Raw genomic sequence first — 19,450 nt, 5'->3', positions numbered from 1 at the left:
ATGGAAAAGTAGAAGTTGAGATCTCAGTTATGTTACTTAACACATTGTAGAGCATTTAGAGACACTGTCTTAATGTGGAGACTGAAATCCATGGACAGGTGTAAAATAGAGATCATAAAGCCTCTCTCCTGTAACTGAAAGAAGCATTTCTCCTATTTTGTCCATGCTACACTTCCTTTTAAAAGGCATCAGAAAAAAAAAGGAGTATTTTAATTTGGATAAATCAAACATGACTGAAATCAAAAGGAAGTAGTACCATCATAGAGCAGGCCCATTTTTCAGCTCCTCTGAAAAGGAATTATTTTTCAACAAGAGACATCTATGAAAATAAATTTTATAGTGAAATTAAGTATTGTGACTGTATTTACCAAAACTATTTCCAGGCAATCTTAGGAAAGGTCACAGAAACATGGTAACAATTAAGATGGTCTTCTGTCCAAAAGGAACAAGCTGGTACAGCTGTGCCAAACACCCTGTGCTGCCATGAACCTTCTAAACTGTCCTATTATATGCCTAGGAATTTTTTCCCCTTCCAGGTTAAGCAAGTCTCACCTTCCATTTAGACAGGAGTCTCCTACACACATCCAGCCTCCACAAGGGAAGTGAATTTCCAGAGAACACAGCCCCTCCTCCTCATGTGCACTAGGTAATAACTTCCAATGGAAAATCAACAACCTATGTTCAACACTTAGAGACAATTGGAACCCTGTCACAATCAAGCCATTTGGGAAAGGCACAACTTTTTAACACTATTTCCTACCAACAACCAAGTATATTCTTAGAAAATTATTAAAGGATTAAATAAAAATTAAATAAGAAAGCTTTTCTGCTGTAGAAACCATCGCCTGCACATGGACAGCATGATGTCATCTTCAGACATCGAAAAAAAATCTTCTATTATATTGGGAAGTCTGCTGTGAGAATACAGCTATACATACTGACTTTTGAAATGCTATTAGGAGTACACATGCTAAAATGCCCCTGTATTCTTAATGCAAGCAGTGTTATAAAAATTTCATGGTTGGACTTTTATGACTTTCTTCAAGTACCCAAGCATTCCACATCCACCTTAATTGACATGCATTTCAAGTCACATTTGACCTTTTTCGTTTCTCACATGCTGAAAATGAAGGAGGAATTAGCCTAATGTTTTAAGACTGTTGATCAAAGTTCTTAGAATATATTTCAGCTTTTGAAGTAGTATATATCTGGCAGTTTTCCCAGAAGGGGGAACCAAGTCTCCTTTTTTATGACTGCCAGGACTAGCCCTGCCTCCTGGTGCTGCAGCACACAGGAAATCCCAGAAATGGAACAGCAAGTCAAGATATGACAGAAATTTACAGTGCATGCATCTAACTCAGCAAAAACAAAACTATTAAAACGCAGAAACTCTAAAAAACAATCTACAGAATATTACACATATTGTTTTGCTGTCTATAAAGGTAATAATATCCTTTCAGATCTGATGGCAGTACTCCTTCAAGTATTCCACTAAACTTACCTCATGAACAAAAGTGAAATGCCAATTTTAGTTTTGATTTCAAAATTGAACACGTTGTCAGAGAACTTTCACAGTAAATCCTGCAGTCAGTTCTAGAGGGTAATGGTCTTACAACTAACATCTCTGAGCAGCTCCAAACAAAAAGAGAGAATGGAAATTATCCTGGATAGAGGCATAGCTCAAGCTGTCTTTTGCCTGTGTGACAGTGAAAGTGTTTCAGCTTGAAAAGCTGTTTTCATTTAAACTGCTCCTTTTGATTTAAACATTTTTAAAATTGCTAAGATAAAATATCTGAACAAATACTCAATCCATTTCTTATGTTAAAATTTGCAGGGGCTAGGCTCAATATTTCTTGGCCACAGTAACTTAATTAGCCTGCTATTCTTCCATCTTCTGTGACAACCGCGCTTTCACTACTGGCTAAACCATGTACCTTGGAAACAGTCAGGCTTCCTCAAGAAAAATTTTTGCCCAATGCAGTTCACTTAGATCCACAGTGCACTTGCATTTAATTACCATGTAGAGTCCCTCACACAGATGTATTATTCATGAAGATGATCATATCAACTGAGCTGCATCCCAAAATCTGAAGGAAACTCTTGAGCTATGCATTCAAGCACAGTTTTGGTTTGTATTTGTGTCAGGTACTTTTCAGTCTTTTGAAACAGTAACACCTCTCCCTTTCACTATTACAATTTTGATTACATACTGATATTATTTGATTTATGCACATTTGAAGCATGGCTACTTAACTGAAAGATTACAGATGTTTATTCAATAAAAAATGCATGGATTTGCATAATATATTTTCACATTAAATACCACTAAATATTTATATTATTTATAGATTCCAAGCTTCAGTTAGGAAGTACAGCTCATTTAAATGAGTTATCTTTTTCCAGCAACTCTGGATTTTCAATTTCAGAACACTGGTTCGTGGAATACTATATATAAAGTCACATATGAACTTTCAAAGTTCTTAACTCCCTGCTATCTCTAAATATTTCAAAATTCATTAAAATCACATTGGAGTGTCACATGCCTTTCCAATTTAGCTGTATCAATCCTTTTAATATTTATACAAAAATCATCCTTACCTGAACCTTCTTCAGAGCCACTGGTACCCCATCCAGCAGGCAGGTTGCTCTGTAAACTTCACTGAACTGCCCCCGGCCAATCTTCTTCTCTATTCGGAAATTGGCAAGCGTATTGTAGCCCATATCAGGTCGTAAGGCTTTCTACAATCAAAGATATTGCAAAGAAAGTTTGCATTTAAGACTACTATCAGTAAGACTAATCATGCCAGTGTAAAGGAATATGGTTTAAATTATAAAAATTGCTTCACTCCAATGCCTTAAAACCAAAACTGTTCCAGACTAATCACAGAATGTTCTAAAGAAAACATTCACTAGGTATAGTGATGGCAATTTGTGGAATGAGAATTGAAAATTATAAATTCCAGGGTGTATTTAGAATATTTAGAATATGTCTGAGACATAGAAGAAATTATATCAGGCTTTAATTTGCCATGGTTCCTAAGTCCTAGCTCCCGCCATCCAAAAATGAAAAAAAAAAACCACACTACCCAAACCCATAATAAAGGATCAGCTTGTATGACAGTATTTTAATGTCCTTCTTTCAGTGGATATCCAATATCCCTCTGCTGCTCCAGAAATCAAAATATTAGAACTCTCGTTTTGACAAAAGTGGTGCAGCATTAATGCTCCAGTGCATTCCCAAGGCACAGGACCCAGCTTAATGAGGTAGTTATAGGCCTTTTAGGGAAAATGTCTGAAATTACACTTCACTTCAAGATTTTAAATTCTCTACACAGAGCTGCAAGATACAGACTCTTTAAATAGGCTATATTTAAGAAGTATTGTGTACTTCCCATTTGAATTGGGAGCTGCAGCCTCTGCACAGCAACTTGACAAATATTATCATGAACTACTAAAGCAGTGTGACAACCGCATGCTGAGAGCAAAGTCTCACTAATGTGTTTTGGCATGCAGGTTTGTAATCACACATTTACATATGCAATGACCTACATTTGCATGTCAGATCACACACTGTCTTGCTTTATTAAGACCGGGCACCTCCCTGTGCTTGGCGGCCAGAGTGGCGAGAGAGGGCCAGAGGGCCGTGTTTTTTGGCAGTTGAGGGATGAACTGCCACCAAGGATTAGGCTGATATGGCCTGAGCATTAGACACTTCATTAGAGGTAATCTGTTTAACAGTGGGCAGTGTATGTAAACTTCACAGCCCATTTGCGGCACCTTTTCCCCCCCATGGCCTTTCTTCAAAGGGCAGTGTGGCTGAGTGACAGCTTGTCTCATCTGCTCCCTTGTCCTGTCACACAATTTAGATGTGGAGAGCTGACATGAGAAGCAACATAGCTGCACATCTCCAACTACCACTGGGTCTCTCCTCACTACAATGCAATTTGTGGGGAATAAGCTTGTACAGGATAAAGATTTCCTTTGGTCTGAGACCATAATGGAACAGATTATATACACTTCACTAATGATCACATTATATTGCACCACCAAGTAAATCAGTGAGCACTCAGAATATTAGTTTTCATGGCAGAGATCTGACAACATTAAAATAACCAGAATGGCTTACTTTTTTCAAATTTAGTTTTTAAACTTCTCGCCAAACAATGTATTAACACTGCAAGAATGTTATTCTTTTTCCTGCTCTGAACAGACTCCTGATCTCAGCCTTACATTCAGTTGTAATCCTGCACAGAGAAGAAATGTGGGGAGAGGAAAGATAAGTTTAAACATTCCTACTAGAGAAAAGACAAACATCATGATATACTAATTAATTAATCATTGCATTAAGAGCTCATTTATACAAAAGAGACCACCTACAACAGAAACCATCATACCCATTTGGACTTGCTTCAGTCTCAGAAAACAGCTGATAAGACAATTTAGCAGAGGACTAAAGGGGAAGAAAAGCATCCACGGGAAGGCCACAGAAGTTAGTGCAAGACATTCACAGTAAACTTCTAAGAATATGCCAGACAATAGCAGTCACTTTAGCCAGAGCTCCCAAGAGATGTCTTACTTAAATATTTCTCCAAAACTTTCAATTCACATTCAGTTCCCATCATCTTTGAGATTTAAATTTTCAAAAGCATTTCATGCCCCATAAAGTATCTATGAACTTCAGTACTGACCTAGGCAGGCACAAAAAAAGGCAGCGAGTTTCTCACATCTTGTAAGACAACACTGAAGAAACCAACCAAGACTTTATTGACCAAAATATCCCAGCTTACAATCAGTGAGACCAGCACATAGCACACATCAGTTTCCCTAGTGAGCAAGACTTCCCAGGAGGTCCTTGCTCTCTGCCAGTGAAACCTCCTCAGGATTGCTCCATCACTGTATGCCAGTGCACTACACCCAACCAAAAACTTATCTGGATTGCTAAAATAAAACTCAGAAAATAACCTGATCATTTCTTTTTAATTGGGTACAGATTCAGTTCAAAAACAAAAACAGCCAGTTGGATTGAAACAATTCCAATAAGCAGTCAAGAGTGGAGTCAGACAGGTTTTTCCTAACTTGGCTTTTCTGTTGAAAAAATCACACCACACATTTCTAAAAATGTTTAGCCAGTTTCCTTTCAGTGAGGATTCCTATCCTATAAAACTAAGCTCACTCATGAGCTCACTCATGAGAGAGAACATTAAGCAGACTAACAGCCAGCTTCAAGATGAGAAACAGCAGCAGAAAAGTTATTTTCTTGGAGAAGTTACCAGTGAAATCCCAAAGCAAACTACACTATTCAACGCATATAATGCTGCAATAAAGTTTCTTTAGATTCCCAGTTTATCCAGACAACCAGATGAAAATACGACTCCAGAGCCTTGCAGAAGATTCCCTTAGATTTTCACCCTGGTACTCAATACTAGCATCTCAAGGTTACCAATCCAAAACTTAATGGGAAATACCACCCTAAAGACTCTGAATCATTGCTTTAAAAGTAGCTTTTACCACATGGGAAAAGGATTTAGAAAACACCACTGAAAAACTTCCATGAAAAGTTAAACTGATTGGTCAGTTACTACCAAAAAGCAAGTCAGACATTTTTAAGAAAAGCAATTGAATGAAACAGAAAACAAAATGTTTCCCTACTTAAGTCTACTGTGTGTACACTGAGCCCTCATTTTGAGGGGAATACAGGCAAACAAGGAAACGGAGCAGAGTAGCAATGCTGAGCAGATATGCTTCCATATAAGAAGAGATGTAATAAACCACTGTTCTTCAGCTTTGGGAATGTCAAAACAAACAAAAAAACAGATCCCAAACTAAAAACAAACCCTAAAAAGTAAGGGATATATATGCTGCCTTCAATTTATGGCTTTTCAGGTCTAGTAAGAGATGAATGCTTTTCTCTATTTAGATGCTAAAATGCTCCCATTCTACTCTCACAAAAGTTCTGGCACTTAAGAGTCTACTGCCTTAGACTGCTAACCCATATTTTTCTATCTTCCTCCACGGTCTTTTTACAGAAGTGGAAGCAGTTGGGACATCCTTGTGATGTGTTTTAACTTCATCAATAAACTCTGATGGAGTTTTCAAGCACTTAATTCCAAACAGCAAATGAGTTTCTATGCCACTGACTCTGGGTGGAGGACTGTAACTAGCAGTGTACTTCAGGAACCAATAGTGGGTTCAGTCCAGTATTGATCAACACCATCATTAATGATCTGGATAATGAGGCCAAGTGCGATCTCAGTAAGTTTGCTGATGACACAAACTGGGAGGACTGGCTGCTGTACCAGAGAATCATGACATCATCCCAGGGGACCCAGACAGGCTGCACAAATGGGCTGACAGGACCCTCCTACAATTCAACACAGGAAAGTGGAAAGGCCCACACGTGGGCTGCAATAACCCCAAAACGCTGGGCACTGACCTGCTGGAAACCAGCTCCACAGGCCAGACCTGGGGGTCCCATGGGACACCAAAGTGAACATGGGCCAGCAAAGCACTCACTGGTGGACAGCGATGTCCTGGGCTGCATTTGGAGGAGTGGTGCCAGGAGGAGAGGGATGATTCTTCCCCTCTACTCAGCACTGGTGGGAGGACACAGAGCTGCAACCAGCTCTGGGCCACCCCTACAGAGACATACTGGAGAAAATGACCAGGGCTCTGCAGCACAGATCACAGGAAGAGAGGATGGCAGCACCAGCAACATTCAGCCTACAGAAGAGAAGATTCAGAGGGAATCTCATCAGTGGGCTCAAATTCCTGCAAAACATATGTTAAAATACAGAGTCATGCTTTCTTCAGTGGTGCCCTGTGACAGGACAAGAGGTGACGGGCACAGGCTGAAACACAGGTTTCAACTGAACATCAGGAAAGATTTTTCTCCCTGTGAGGGTGACAGTGAAAGGGAGGTGGTCCAGGGAGGTTGTGGAGTTTAAACCTGATGCTTGGTTTCCAACGGGTAATGGCAGAAATTCATGGAGTATCACTGCCAGGAGGTGTAAGAAATAGGTGAAGGCCAGAGTCTGAAATAAATATGGGATTTTGGATACAATTTTGAAACAGTGTTTAATAATTCAACATTTCTTAAGGAAACAACCGTATTCCTCTTTGCTTCCTCCTCACACTACAACTCCAACTCCTAAAAGTCAGTGAATCAGCAGGAGGAAAAAATTAAAACGAATTATCTTCTATGGAATACTAGACTGATAAAGAATTAATTTCAAGATCATGAGAGTACAGTCTATCTGTTTACAGTTCCATTGTTACCACAAGAAACAAGGTTATCCCTTTCTCTATGTAAGAAATAAATTACAGCCAAAAAACCCCAGATATATGTACCTGTGGCTGAAATGGTGGAGCAGTAGGCCCCTGCATCCCTTGTGATTGTTCATCCATTCTATCACGCAATGATGTGCCGTATGTCCTGAAAAGAAAAATACAGTCATTACACTGTAATTCAGTCGGTATTTGTGATTAATGAACATCAGCAGAAGAACAAAGAAATTAATCTTCCCAGTTGTATGCTTGAGTTTAGGAACATTTAACTAGCCCAGCTCTGCACTGTTTGGGGAAGGAGGTTTTCTTATGTTTAGCTGTTCTATGAAATGAAATAAATTACTACAGGCACCTGAATTTATTGTTAAATAATGAGAATTAAAACTACTCGCACCAGACAAATTACTCTGTCTGATAAAAGCTGCATCATCCCATTTCTTTCCAGGGGCACCAACCACTTGTTTAATTATGTATATGTCTGACCTACAGGCAGGAGGGGAAATAGAAGATCAGAAGAGTTACAACTGCAGCACACATTCTGCTTTATTTGCATTGATTTATCTGTAGATTTTAGGGAATATGCAAGAGTAGTTCCATCTAAACAGAAAAAAAGCTAAACATGTAGACAATATATTCTGACAAGCTAGTTAAGAGGCCTTTGGAATACCATGGTAGAAACACAGCCTCCATTCCCAGCTGTGAATTTTTCATTTCCCATCAGTAAGATGGAAGCAAAGACACCTGCCACATTCCCAAGATAGACACACAAGGCTTTGACCAATAGTAAGAGCAGAAAAATGCACTGAATCATTAGTAGGAAAAACAGGAGAGACAAAGATGCAAATGCTCGTAACATTTTTTTTTTTTTCCTCAACTAAATTGCATCCTTTCTTAGGCACCCCTGAGGGGGAGCAGGTGCAGTACCAGTGTTATTGATGCCTACAAGGGCAAGCCCTGTTCCAATGAAGACAACAGGAAAGTTCACTGGAAGTTTCAAATGCAAACAATGAAGTAAGCTTTCATACAAGTAAGAGGGAGAGCCTGAACAACTTTTTCATCACACAAAATGAAGTATCCCTGTGTATTACCCAGTCAAACCCACCAAGGCCTTTGGAGAAACAGAAATCATGTGTCTGACAGGGATATTCTGCTTTTCAATTTATTGTTTTCTTATTCCCTGTTCCAAATCCTGAATGTTCCAAAGAGAGAGAACATCTTTTGCGACACCGTTAAACGTCCAACATGAGAAAATTTCCTGTAATAAATTTATTCTGCTAAACCTATGTACTTCCACATACAAAGCTATTTACACAGAATCTAATAGCTGTTAAAACATATGCAAATCTTCCCAGTAATTTCTCTAGACTATTCAAAGGGTTAGAAATAATTCTCAACTGAATGCAGAAAACCTTAGAAAAGTTTCTCAAAGGCAATTGTAAAATATTCAAGAAACTAATGAATGGCTTGTGCTTGCAGCACTGTTGCCATTCTTAGAGTATTGTTGTGGTAACATCACTAACAGACCAGAGTCACCAAGCAGCTCTGTAGAGTTTCTCTGTGTGCTGCCCTTGTGTAGTAAGCAGTGGACTGCATACACAAACAAATCATTAGTGATCTGCTCTCCCTGGCCCATTGAAAGCAGTCACCCACATGCCATCCCAGCTCCATCAGCAATTCCTGGCACCAAACCACAGCCACATTCCAGAGCAACCAAAGATCCCCTTAGACTTTGCCTTCCCATCCATCATACTTCTGTACAAAGCATACAGGTTGGGGTTACTGCTGTTTTGTATTACCTGCAACTGATTCAAAGACAAAGGAGATCAAAAAAAAAGCAATTTCAGGCAGGTCAATGGGGGGGGGGGGGGGGGGGAAATCAATTATCAAACTACAGTGAGAAGCAGAGAAGGGGAGGTAGGAATTGCAAAGATTTCCAAGACTGTCAGAATGCCCATGCTGAGAAAGGGGGAGTCAGCTGCCAGAGACAGTGCACACCACTGAACAGGCAATCTTTAGCCAGTACTAGGACACCAATACCAACACTTTTTGCAAGTTTTGAAAAATCTTCCATGCAACTTCCCCTCCAAGGCAAGAAATCATAACACAACAGCACTGAAAATTAAACCATTATCACAAGACTTCATTTGAATTCTTTGGGTAGCTTCACAGGGGTTGATGCAGTTGTAACAAATCTCAGGGGAGGAATGTACAGCAAACTTAAAGAATCTTCAGCTAATTTCTTGTAGAGATCTTTCTATCATTGCGAAGAAGGCAATTTTTTTTTTTTCTGAAGCACTGTTTCGAAGAGTCTTTATATGAATTTAACTCTCTTCAATAGAATCAGTATTTCTGCTAAAGGTTTCACAGTGTTTTACTGGTATGTTTCAATATTCAAGATTTTGACCATGTAATGCACCAATAGGTAATTCTTACAGGTCAAACATTTGCTTCAAATTTCCAAGTGAGAAGAAGTAAACAAAAAAACCTTTGCCCTCTACTGCAAACATATACCCAAGATTAATGAAACCTGACCTGAAATGTTTAGATGATATATGTTGATTCAAAAATATATAACCCACTAATCTTGTCTGAATGGTCAGAGGCAGTGACTGAAAGTGTTCAGAAATTTGTCCCTCTCTTTTCTTGTTAAATTAGAAAATATTAGAAATGGGAGAATTCATATTAATGCCACTGTCAGTCACTCTGCCCTCTGTGGCTTGTTTTTATAATAAAAGCAAGCAAACCAAAGAGGTAAAACGTTCTACCATACAAAGCATGGAAGATTTATAAACTCTTGAATTTGTTTTTCTTTTTGCAGAAAGACAAAAATAAGTATTTTATGTTCATATATGAAAGATTTTTTAATTTTTTAATTTTTCGTCTTTGAAGACCACATGATAGATTCACATTTTAGAGAACTGTGGCATTTTCATCATACAAAATCACGGAGATGCAAAATAATGCCAAGGATGCAAAGTAAATCTTTTGTACTACAAAACACAACATAAGTAAGAATTGGATTTTGTTGCTTGAAGACTGTTTTCATTATCAGGCATGTCTTTCACCTTAATATTAACTCCAGAAGTCAAAACATAGTGGTATTATATTGTTCATCTTTAAATTTCAATTGAGGCAATAATTATGTCTCTTCCAAAGATGGTTTTCAAGTTCTAATTTACAGTGACAAGACACTAAAAATACCCCCAAGAGCCTATGCTTGTTTAAAATTGAAATGCAAATACAGAACACATCTCTTTGTAACATCTATCACCTCTTTAAACAAGTAACACGGTGACCACCTTCTGCAAATCCATCACCCTGATGTATAAAGGTTCACAGAAAAGAAGCAACAGGTGAAGTGAGGCAAGTCAACTATAATCCTCCAAAACTTCCAAATGCAACTCATGTTTTTCAATATTCTCAAACTGATCACATGGGGGGAAAAGTACTCCTTGCCTTCACCATAGCCCTTGCAAAAACAAGGAACTTTCTCAATCATTTATCTTGCAAACATGGTGTTCACCATTTCGATGATGAAGTGCATTTGGATTCAGACAACCTGTAAAGAATATGGATCACAGGAACACAGGCATATACACTAAATCTTATGCTCTTGTTATGTCTGCTAACACTTTACAATTACAGTTAATATTTCTGGTTAATTACTAATATTTTAAATCTTTGGCTTTTTCAGTTGATCAAAACAGTAGGTAGCACCTACACATAAAGGATGCAGAATGAAGTTCCTGGGAATACAGACAACAGGATCAATTTTTCGTTTGAAATCACAAGGTTACAGCAACTCCTCTTACTCCACAAGGCAGAAAAGGAATCCTCACCGGTAAGTCAGACCATCAAACTCCAAGTGCCTGAAATGGGACTAACACCTCTGCCCTCCTTCACAAACAGGCCTCGCTGTGCTCATTCACTTCCTCAGTGGCCATCTCTCAGAGCATTCAGGAATCTGCCCACACATCTGAAGATTACTCAGATATAAAGCAGCCCAAAAAGCAAGAGCGCACTCCTACACACCAAAATCGCGTCCCACAGGCAGCACTCGGCTTTCCAGGTGGTTTCCAGCAGCCTGCCAGAGGAGAGGCAGGACTACCCACGGCTGTCAGTGCAATCAGAGTAGAGGAGCCGCTCCTGAACAAGAGCCAGAGCTCATCGCTTTCATTTCACTTGAATGTATTTCAAAACAACATTGAGAATAAAAAAAAAAAACAAACCTAGGAAAAACTTGAAATCCTTGTGACTTAAGGCTAGCAACTAGGTGTTTAAAAACATGATGAGACTATATCAGGAGAAGAAGATTGAATGCACTGCTTAATCACATGAAACATGCTTTGTAAGATCTAGTTTCATAGCTTCAAGTCCATAAAGCATTCACACTGAATTCACATGGTATTTAGGTAAAAATGCTATTGCTTTAACAGATGGCAGTTCTACAACAACAAAAAAACCCATGTTTTCCTGTAGAAAACATCATTAATAGTCTCAATATACATCGTTTCTATTAGCTACTTGCTATGCACTTGTTTGTCAATTTTGCATCTTAAGTGATAACAAGTAATCAATGTCAAAGCAGAAACAACTACACTTTAGGAAAAGAGCATATACTTAAAAGAATATTCAGAATGTTACAGTTCTGCTGAGAATATGAGAAGCTTGGACTTTTTTTTTTTCCTGCAAAATATAGCTGTAACTACTCCACATAATTCCTAACACAGAGAAACACCAAGGTACACTGGCTCAGGATGTGCTGATCAGGGACACAGTCAATTTGGCTGCTCTCAAAGGATGGAATGTGCTTTGTTTACTTCTGGATTACACCACCAATTAAGGCAGGTATTTTCAGTTTTTAGTATAACCATTATTTTAGTTAGTTAGAGACAACGCTCTTCAGAAACAACTATTTATTGTAAATAATATTCTTGTAAATTTTGTGTAAACTTAGATTCTTCAGTATCTAACATGAATTTAAAATGAAAAATTTTAGATCAATAAACTTTTCATCTTTACTAAATTTAAAGACAAGAATCAGCCTCAGCTGATGGGTGGGGGGGAAAACCCAACAACACGTATCGATATTATGTTTCCATGTAAGAACACAGGCTAAAGAAATATATATATTCCTATTTGCTTGTATCACATGTTGAGTCTCAGCTACCCAAAAGCACAGTTTAAACATAGGTAGAACATTCAGTCACCCTAGTTGAACCTAAAAAAGCCAAGTGCTGTGGAAACAAGGGTTTACATTTCCAAGTGCCTTCCTGAATACCCAACACACAATTCCGCAGCCCACCGCACCAGTGCTAACCCCAGCAGAGTGTGCCAGGGAGCCCAAGCGTGCCGGCCCGATCCCAGCACTGCTCCCTATCACCTGGACTCACACTGACATGACCTCCCAGCTCCAAAGCCACAGACCTTGTGGGAGGAGACAAATTTCAGACCCAGCAGTAACAGCTTGGCCCTTCAGCTTTATGTGAGCAGGGTAAAAAACAGCCACAGACCTGGTTTATAAGGCAGACGGTCTTAAGTCATTCTTTACCTCTTGAAGGCAAAAACTTAGTCACTGGAGGGAGCTGGCTTGGTGGTCAAACTCAGCCCACATTTTGTCGGTTCATCAACACTGGTAACACTCTTCAGCACCCATTCAATGCTGGCAACCCAGAGGCAGGCTGCGTTTCATAATGTTTATATTTACATATATTTTTATATGCATGCATTAATAATGCAAAATGCATTTAATATGACACTCACTTGAAGTTAGTCTGCCAAGACTAACTGACAGGGACAAAGCAGACTCATACTGGACGACCAAGTTAACCATTATCACAATAAAATGTCATGTGTCCCTGTTAGTATAGATACATACATATATAAACATTATATAAATGCATATTAAGATATATATGTCCACATGTCTGTACACACAGAATAAGTATCTATACTTACATGTGTATGTACACAGAATATTTCACTTTTACCACTGTCAGCTAATAGCAAATATTTGCTTTACATTGTCCAAAAAACCCAAAATGTCTTCTAAAGTGTGGAAAAATCATTTGTGGATTCTCTGCAGAAGCATCCACATCAGAGAGAAGCTGTATATGCCAGAGAGAAGCTGTATATGCATCTTCTGAAGTACTGAAAGTGATTCAGTATAGATCCATATACATCTATATTCAAGAAAGATTAGCTTTAATTTTAGAAGCAGTTTCTAAAAGCCAGATCTACAGTCTCCATAGCATGCCAAGACACTCCTCCCCTCTGTAAGGACAGCCTAGATTCTGAACAATACAAATTCCCAGCAGTTTTTAAAACTACAGGTAGATATTAACTACCTAATTGCAAAAACTGCATTTTTCAGTAAATGTCCAACCCTACTCATGGGCAGTCCAATCAAACCAGTCAAAAAAGACAGTTAATCTGGGGTAAAAGTTGGTTTTAGCAAGAGCAGGAGCAGCCACACACAAATAACCCATTTGGAAGACAGTAAGGGAAGGGAATACACTAACAGATCATACGCAATTCTCTCATCCATTTGGCCTGACTTACCAGGCTTATTTTCACTCCAACCCTGAAAACACACATGTCACTCACTGTCATTCCCCAGCTACTAAGAGTTTGGTCTGTCAGTGCTGTCTGACTGGAAGATGAAAGTCAAAGCTCTCCTGCTTCACAAGTTTGCTTCCATTTCTCTTCATCTGCACAATTAAAAAAGTTAGTTTACTTCTCCCTCTCCATTTCAATTATATCACTCAAGTAGATAGCTTATCTTGCAAGGTGCTCCCAAAGGGTTATACATGCACTGACTTGCCCTCTATTGAACTGTTGGTATTTCTTAGGAACTGAAAAAGAAACAAGAACTGACACTGCTGAGCAGCAAGCTTCTACATTTTTAATTTAGTTTTTACTCATCTGAAAGAAATTTGATAACTCATTTCTTCATACTCAATAGCCAGTTATAAAGGGCATAGGTAGATCATAATAATGTCACAGCGAAAAGTATTGCAAGGAACAATGCTCTGTATTTAACCATGATACCATCAAGAAAGCAAAGCCTCAGCCCACAGCACACCGGGCTGTGCTCCTGTGTCTGTAAGTGAGCAGCTCTAAGACAGTGTGAACAGATGATGTGATGCTGCTGCTTCCCTTGCCTTCAGGCTTGACTGCCAAACCCCCTTTCTTCCAGTGGGGCTGCTGTAGCTACCCAGACTCCTGGTAAACAAAGTGAAACTAGCTGAAAACTAACCTTGAGAAAGCTACTTTTTCCCAGTTCAGTTCCAGGAACCATAGCAATGCAGACACAAGGACAGAACTGAGATAGCTCACTAACACCAAAGATCTTTCTCACTTTCTCTGCCACATGATCCCACACTGCCATCTTGAACTCTCTGGTCCTGTTGCCAAGCTGATCCAACTCCCTGACACAGCTGGGCTTTGGCTCCTCAAGCAGAAAGCAGAACCAGCAGGTGGGGGACTGCTGAGCGCCAGAGAAAAAAGGAAGATGGAGAAGTTCAGGGATGGGAGATGTAGGAAAGGCACTGTAGGAGAAACAGAACATCTTTTCTCTGGCAACATTGTGCTAGTAAATTAGCTCACCACATTTAACTGTGCTTCATCCTCAGTAGGGAGGCGAACAAGCACTTTAAAAAGCTGCAATAGCAAGTGAAGTGCCAGAACAGAGAGAATGCAACTGGCTCAATACCAACTCAAGAGTTTTGTCAGCAAAATACTGTATGGGAAAGTAGAACTAGGAAACAAAATAAATGGAAGGAGATAAATGAGGATAACAAGTTAAACTGGAAAAAGGAAAAGAAAAGGGAAAAAAAACCCAAAAAAATAAGATTTTCAGATAATGGAAACTAAATTACTATTTAGAAACCCTTACAGGCACAAAACCTCACACATAGATATAGTCCTAATGCAGGCATAACTTTAAATGCATCTATAAAAGCAAATTATTCATAAAGAGATGCTGAAGAGATTTTACTGAAAGTGTAAAAACACAAGACAAATGAAAAGACTATCAGATTAACCCATTATGGCTAAGCACAGGGAAAATACTTCCCAGTTAGAACGCTGGGTGGACAACTGTGCAACAAGTCTGGCTGACAATGTCTGTGTTGCTACAGGTGAAGTAGAACACATTCAACAATAAATTCCACACACTCCTCAAAAAAATGTCTCAGAATCTTAGAAAGCAGTGCAGGACATCCTGTTGCAGGTGTTAGATGCACATTCTCAAGCTGAAAAATTTTATCTGTAATATATAGTTTAAAATCTGCTACCCCAAAGATTGTAAAATGAATGAAGCACGATAAAGAATTAGAAAAGAAACACCAGCCATGTTTAATAGGCTTTCTGTGAACCTCTGAGCAGCATTACCCTTGACTGCTGAAAGCAGTGCATAATCCAGGATCCCCGGGTCCAGAAGCAAGGCAGGCAGCAGCCAGCACACTCACTTCAGAGACAAACCAACACTCAAGTCTGCAGCTGTTTCTATGTTTTACATTAAACCACCACTGTCTAAAGTTGCAAGATCCGTGTGTGGTTGTGGAGCACCCTCAATGACCAGCTGTACATTTGGCACTCTGTCTGCAGGCTGCTCCTCAAGTCCTGCTGCTCCCTGTAAAGCTCACACACAGCCCACATACCCAACACACAGTTCTGAATTTCAGTCACGGCAAGGACTGGAAGTTCACTGCTGCAAAGACAACTCCTTTTTTGGATTTGCTCTCAGATGAGGACAAAAAGGGTACAGAAGAAGGGCCTCTACAGGGCAGAAGGCTATGTGTTTTCCCACCAGCAGTTTTTACCTATTTTTAGAACTAATTTTTAGTTCACCTGTGCTACTTTTGCCTTCCAGCTATCAAAGAATCAGTAATTTTGTAAACTCTGTATTCTAACTCAGAAAATTGAAATGAACTGAGAAAGACTGGTTCATCAACACTTCACAGCACCTAATTCAAGTACCTCCCAGGTGCTTCAGCAACAAACTAATCTACAAACTCTACATGAACTTTTATGACATTGTAAAGTAATTAATCTGGTCCAACATAAATACATCTATTAAATAAGACAGCAATAACTTTGATATAAATCATTCCAAGCAGCCTGAAGAGGCTTGAATGCAGATTCCAAAATGCCACATGATGCAAACAGTCTATTTTCTTCGTCACTTATAATCCAAAACAAGTCACTAATATCACAAGATTAACTATGCACAATCAGCTTTTAATATAATTGTTCACAGTGTTTTCTTACAAACCCCTCTTTTTAATGTGTTGTTTAATATTTTATAACAAATTTCCTTGCATAAATAGGTGCTATATGCCCAACAGGTTACAATGGCACTTGAAATACTGTGCATTTTCCACCTACAAAAATCACAACTGAATCACAGGTATGTTTTACATGCCTGGAACAAATGTACAGGAGTCTCTTCACCAAATAAGCAACCCACTTTTACAGCATTGTTTCTCTGAAGCTTTTTAACTAACCTGACAAGAAGAATTACTTTAATACTTATTAAGGAAACACAAAGTGAGATTATGTACTTCAGTCTAGGGCTCAGTTCCTTCCCATGCAGCCAGGGAAGTCAAATGGTGATAAATACAGCAAATCAGTGTTCTAAAGGTTGCCCTTATCACCACTTTGGTATTTTGGTCAGTTATTTTCAACTCTGTTGCAAAGCACATGGAATGCAGAAAAACTGAACAAATTCTCTGGAAATTAGTCAGTTAACTCCTAAAACTATCCATATTATTAACCTTCGTAGGATAATCCTGTCTTCTCCTAAATCCTACTCCCTGGGAATCAGGAGGCATTTTGGTACAAACACCAGATAACCAAAAAAACTTCCCTGGAGGAAGAGAAGTTAGTTCAGTTGGACTTTTCCTAGGGGACTTTGCAATGTAAAATGAGCTCAACCAAGGATCCAGCACAGATGTTTGGAAAAATTATCAAACTTCAGAAGGCAGCAAAGCACTGATAGTGATAAGCTGGATTTAGCATCAGTAAAAATGCAGAGAGCACTGCACTAAGTTTATTAAACATGGAGGGGAGGGTGTTTATGAACAAACGGCCTAAGCAAATTGTCTCTCCGCACAAGTACACAGGACTATGTTTTGTGCAACTGAGCTTAACTCTTGCACAAAAAAAATAAAGGCACAGAGGGACTTTTATGGCTCTGTCTTACAATTCAGAAGGTACCACAGGTCACAGTAAAACGAGCAACTGACTTCCTGCACTCTATTTTTCATCTGACTTACTCATTTGCTCACAGACCTTCCAATGAACTCTAAAATGTTAGATTTTTTTCCTTCTTTTGAAGCAAGCTTCCATGGTGAGGATGGGAATCTACTTATTTAATTCCTGTAGACCTTGGAAGATGCTGTGATAAGTCCATCAAAAAAAAGATTTTTGGTTTAATAAAATTCCTTGATTTGTTCTCAAATTTTATTTTTTTACTGCAATGACTGGTATGTTGAATACAAGATATCTATGGCAAAGGCAGTATCTCCATCCTCACAGCGAACAATCTCTAAGATGCTTTGACAAGCCATCTATCCAAACACTTCTAAATATAGTGTCTTCATGGTTTGAAATTAAAGAACAAGTGCTTTTAATATTATTATTCCTTCCAGTACCAAAAAATTTAAAAATAACAAACATGGCTTTAAGTTCTTACTTTAAAGCTGCCAGACTTGCTTGTAAGTCTCCCTCTTTCCTCAACACAACACAGTTTTCCTTCCCCTGTGTTTTCCATAGGCCATGAATTAATGACTGTTTTCCACTGCACTTCATCTCTCTCAAGACAGTGCAAGTCCACAGTTCAAATAACAACATTTCTACAACACTGCAACACTTCAGTTTGGTCTTAAACAGCCTGGAAAAAAAAAAAAAAAAACTTTTAAATTTCATTCTTCCTTATTTAGCCAATCTGTGAATCTAACCATCTGATCTAGTAATCCAAAGTGTGTATCTTATGCAATTTTTACATCTCAGGCTTGTAATACAACTTTATTTAGGAAATATATCCAGTACATTCCATGAAATTACTGTGCATTCATGCAACCTTTGCTGAGAAGTGATGACACCACAATCTGAAAAAGCACCTGTATCACTTCAAAAGGTGACAAATGTTACCATTCAGTTGGTACAAGAAGGGAAAAAAAACATTTAGAAAGTTTTTTTCTCATATGAAAAATTAAATAATTGTGTGATTAATGACCACACATCCCCATATCATCTTTTATCGATAGTAGGGTTATTATCTTTGGTTTTACCTTTCCAATAGTGATGCACCTCACAAAATGCAGAGCAAATCAAAGCACACTACACTCGAAGAACAGCGTTCTGAACCTCTGAACCATGAAACCACGCAGGTTCAGTTCGCATAGACACCGAAAGGAAGTCGGTACTGGGATGTCCGAGCCTGGATGCTCGGTAAGGTTAAGGAGGGGACACTCAGTCCCCAGACGGAGCATGCCTCACTTGCAGCGTGTCCCACCAGGCCTCAGCTCTCCCCGGCCTCACGGCCAAAGCCCGCACCCCGGGGCTGGGAGGGAGGACGCGGCGGCCGCGGGAGGAGCCCCGGGATCGAAGCCGCCGGACCCGCCGGGACGGGCTGCGCCCCCCTCGCAGCCGCAGGGCCGCGGGTCTCGGCGACGGTGGTTTTCACCCGCTACCGTGTGAAACTCCCAGGCTGGGCTGTCCCGGGAGTATCTGACCGAAACCCAGCCCCAAGCGAGAAGAGGACACGGGAGTCTGGAGGAAACCAGGGGGAAACGACGAGGAACACCAGGGAAAGCAGCTCCGCCTGCGGCAGGCACGCAAGGAGCCCGACGCGGCAGAGGCACAGGGGGCGGCCCGGCCCGCAGGCAGGCTGGGGCCGCAGGCAGGCTGAGGCCGGAGGTGACGAGGTGGCCGGGCAGGGACCCCGGCCGCTCGCTCCTTTAGCGGAGGTAAGCGCGACAGCCGCCACCGGGCGAAACGCCACCGCGGCGCTCAGGGGGCCGCTCGCCCTGTCGGCACGCGGCGGCTCGGCGCCTCTCCGGCCGTGGGGCAGGTGCCGGTGCCCCGGGCGCGGCGCAGCCCGCGGCCATCCCGCTCCAGCGCCGCGTACAAACTTTCTCGCTCCGCGCCACTCCCTCCC

The 19,450-nt window shown here is 40.0% G+C and overlaps 1 protein-coding gene across 5 annotated transcripts in view; it reads right to left on the bottom strand.

Moving 5' to 3' along the window:
• NEK7 (NIMA related kinase 7) overlaps positions 1 to 19,450 on the bottom strand; it is a 69,202-nt gene that overhangs the window by 49,373 nt on the left and 379 nt on the right. For 2 of the 5 annotated variants that reach the window (XM_015636110.2, XM_015636113.3), the window contains exons 2-4: positions 17,984 to 18,181; positions 7,348 to 7,432; positions 2,599 to 2,739 (exon numbers count right to left, since the gene is read on the bottom strand). In XM_015636110.2, the coding sequence (XP_015491596.2) occupies positions 2,599 to 2,739; positions 7,348 to 7,432; positions 17,984 to 18,181 (424 nt within the window). Of the gene's footprint in view, positions 1 to 2,598; positions 2,740 to 4,126; positions 4,245 to 7,347; positions 7,434 to 17,983; positions 18,182 to 18,581; positions 19,195 to 19,450 lie in introns of those variants that run through there. The other 3 variants (XM_015636112.2, XM_033516354.1, XM_015636114.2) reach the window with 3 other exon arrangements.

The sequence above is a fragment of the Parus major genome, chromosome 8 (assembly GCF_001522545.3).
Source record: "Parus major isolate Abel chromosome 8, Parus_major1.1, whole genome shotgun sequence".
Taxonomy (NCBI): Eukaryota; Metazoa; Chordata; class Aves; order Passeriformes; family Paridae; genus Parus; species Parus major.
The sequence above is the reverse complement of the archived record's forward strand: the minus strand, read 5'-3'. Positions and strand labels throughout refer to the sequence as shown.